Here is a 2,678-nt window from a genome sequence, read left to right as displayed (position 1 = left end):
ACAACCACAATCATTTTTATAATAAGACTATTTAACAAATAAATAAAACTTTATATTATACAAACAAAATGTATACATATTGATCCACAAATTAAATTTGTATCATACAAGTTATCCTTAACTTCATGACAATAATTTTTCAAACACACAAGTTTTACAAAACCTCATCATTGACTAACCGCTGTTGTTGGTGTCCATCGCATGGAATTGCTTCTTTAAGTCCAGCAATCTCTTCTTCTGAAAGGCTTTCAGCTATCACTCTTAGAGCCATCTTCTTCAACTTGTCATCAGCACACCTGGGGTTGTAGGCAATCAAGAAATTTTGTATGAAAACTTTCATACATGTAAATCTCGTACTAAATAATATGTCAATGTTATATATACATGTAATTCATACCGTAAGTGTGTTTATATCGTAACTGACAAGTTTTCTTTAGGGCCGACTTCTACTCAAGCTCTTTAAACACTGCATCAAAATAAAAAAATTGGCATTAGTTATGTGCTAAATGAAAATCATATTTAGAGGAAAAAGCGGGAGTGCTGTAGATGGATATATTAACCAAGCATATTAATGTTTGACCTGTCTTTACAAGTTCTAAGCATATATATTAACCAAGCATATAACCTAAGAGGAATAAGTTACAAAATGCTACTTGATGTTTGACCTGTCTTTATTGGATTTTGCGGCCCCGGTCTTCTTGTAGCCAGGCACAATGTAATACTTGATGTTGACTCTACCTTTGCAGTTGTTTCGGCTTGAGGAGTGGCAAAGAATGGTGGAGTAGAGGATGGATTTCAGGTATTCATCCGTGCCATCGAGGAAATGACTCCAGTAGGTGACTAGCATGTTGACCAGGGCATGCTTGGAGAAGATGACTTGTTTGAAGCTTTTTAGATCAAAGATACGAAGTGCATTGTTATAAAACTAGATGCACGAACACTTGCTTATACGGTTCTTGAAATAAAATACATTCGTAATCATCACTAGCCCAAGCTCAATAAGGAAAATTCACGGTAAATGTGCATAGTATACCTCAGATACTGCAGATGATAGGGAAGGCCAGAAGACAGTTTGACGCAAATATTGAGATTGCCCAAGCCAATCCATGGTACTAATCCTGACAGCTCCTCCAAATCGCACTGACTTGATTGTGTCCACCCATCCTTGTTCATCAGCTTGGAACCTTTGAAATGAAAGCTGCATTGGGTACATGGAAAAAACAACAAAAAGGGAGGATAAATGATAGCCACCAACCTAATTGTTCACAAATATCTGTATAAGTTATTAAGGGTGTTCATAGAAGTTGATCCTTTAGCCCTGTCTGTTAGATGGTCAAATCTAGGCGCCAACTCAAAAATGTTGGCGTCCAAGTGTTAGTGTTCAACTACTTCTGACAATGAAGTAGTAGCAGATAATCAAGAACACAAGAGAATCTGAAAGAGTCTATATTTCTTTCACTAGTAGCAGATAATGATTAGATTAGAAAGCAAAAGAACGCATACCACACCAGCTGCTCCTGCTGTTAAAGCCATAGGTGCAGTGACAGCGCTTAATCCAGATGAGCACATAACTGGAATCTGAACTGCTCGGGAAATGGAGTATGCAGCTGCTAGCGTTGGTGTGGCCTACATTTTAAAGAGGAAAAATATCACATTTTTCATCACAAGTGTGCTAAGATTTCTTATTCGTACTGTTGTTACCTTCTCGATCAAACCAAGGACACCAGGTTTTGATGGACTTGAGTATTTCCCTCCTTCAGTTTGGATTATATCAGCACCTTCCTGTTCCAGCAACTCTGCTAGCTTCACCTTTTTAAATTGAACAAAAAACAACGAGAGATTGTGTTAGTGACAAATCTCAGTTTACGAGGAAATAAATGAGCTACCTGATCAGGGAGACTAAGCATGTGTGGCACGGTTACAGACAGTGTAATGGATGGAAGAATCCTTCTAGTTTCTCTAGTGAGCTTTAGAATCTGACAATGGCACCACAGAATAGTGACGAGATAGAAATAGCTGAAAATACTCGAGGAACTGCAAGGAAAAGTACGATCATGATTCATATACCTGTTCAGGGGAAAACTGAATTCCCATCTCGTAGAAAGAATCATAATTTCCAATTTCCACCTGCATTTAGCACAAGGATTTTAATGTTTGGTATGACAGACAATCCGATCGAAACCAGTCAAGTTCATCGCATCCTAACCATTTGGGCACCTGCTTCCACTGCAGAAGGAAATGCCAAAGGGTCCACAGAGGAAACACAAATCTGCAAGAACAAGATCATCATAAGAAAGAAGAGCTGTGGAACTCTGAAAATGCGAGCTACTGAGGCAGCGAGCAATCTGCTTGAACAAGGTAATCATGCAGCGTTGGAACTCTGTCGTGAGCATCAAAGACCAAATATTACCAAATATTAAGATCACTGACAAACCAAATAATACCTTATTTTTAACAGCTATCTAGAGGATCTGGCTTTTTGACTTGAAGCTGGTTCAAAGAAGACAAATCAAATATACAAATACTAAGATGAAAGCATAATGAAGTAGTTAACTTTTTCTACTTTACCTGATTATAAGATCTACAGCTTCTTGCTCAGTATTTTGCTGCACGAGTAATTATTAGAAAAACAAACCCAATAGTGGAACAAAAGCTAGATAAAGAAACTAGATAATTTA

The 2,678-nt window shown here is 37.6% G+C and overlaps 1 protein-coding gene across 1 annotated transcript; it reads right to left on the bottom strand.

The window, feature by feature from the left end:
* Positions 1 to 1,458: 1,458 nt before the first annotated feature.
* Positions 1,459 to 2,287, bottom strand: LOC122031555 (uncharacterized protein ycf23-like). Its single transcript, XM_042590654.1, has 5 exons — positions 2,207 to 2,287; positions 2,068 to 2,127; positions 1,887 to 1,976; positions 1,702 to 1,809; positions 1,459 to 1,626 (listed from the first exon to the last, which is right to left on the bottom strand). The coding sequence occupies exons 1-5, from the start codon at positions 2,285 to 2,287 to the stop codon at positions 1,459 to 1,461; spliced, it is 507 nt and encodes a 168-aa protein (XP_042446588.1).
* Between the last annotated feature and the right edge of the window lie 391 nt (positions 2,288 to 2,678).

The sequence above is a fragment of the Zingiber officinale genome, chromosome 11A (assembly GCF_018446385.1).
Source record: "Zingiber officinale cultivar Zhangliang chromosome 11A, Zo_v1.1, whole genome shotgun sequence".
In the NCBI taxonomy this organism is placed as follows: Eukaryota; Viridiplantae; Streptophyta; class Magnoliopsida; order Zingiberales; family Zingiberaceae; genus Zingiber; species Zingiber officinale.
The sequence above is the reverse complement of the archived record's forward strand: the minus strand, read 5'-3'. Positions and strand labels throughout refer to the sequence as shown.

Coding starts and splice junctions, on each gene's coding strand:
- LOC122031555 (XM_042590654.1), bottom strand. CDS start 2,287: ATGATCTTGTTCTTGCAGATTTGTGTTTCCTCTGTGGACCCTTTGGCA. Junction 1,810..1,886: donor TGCTTAGTCTCCCTGATCAG/GTAGCTCATTTA, acceptor CAATTTAAAAAG/GTGAAGCTAGCAGAGTTGCT. Junction 1,627..1,701: donor TCCTTGGTTTGATCGAGAAG/GTAACAACAGTA, acceptor TTTAAAATGTAG/GCCACACCAACGCTAGCAGC.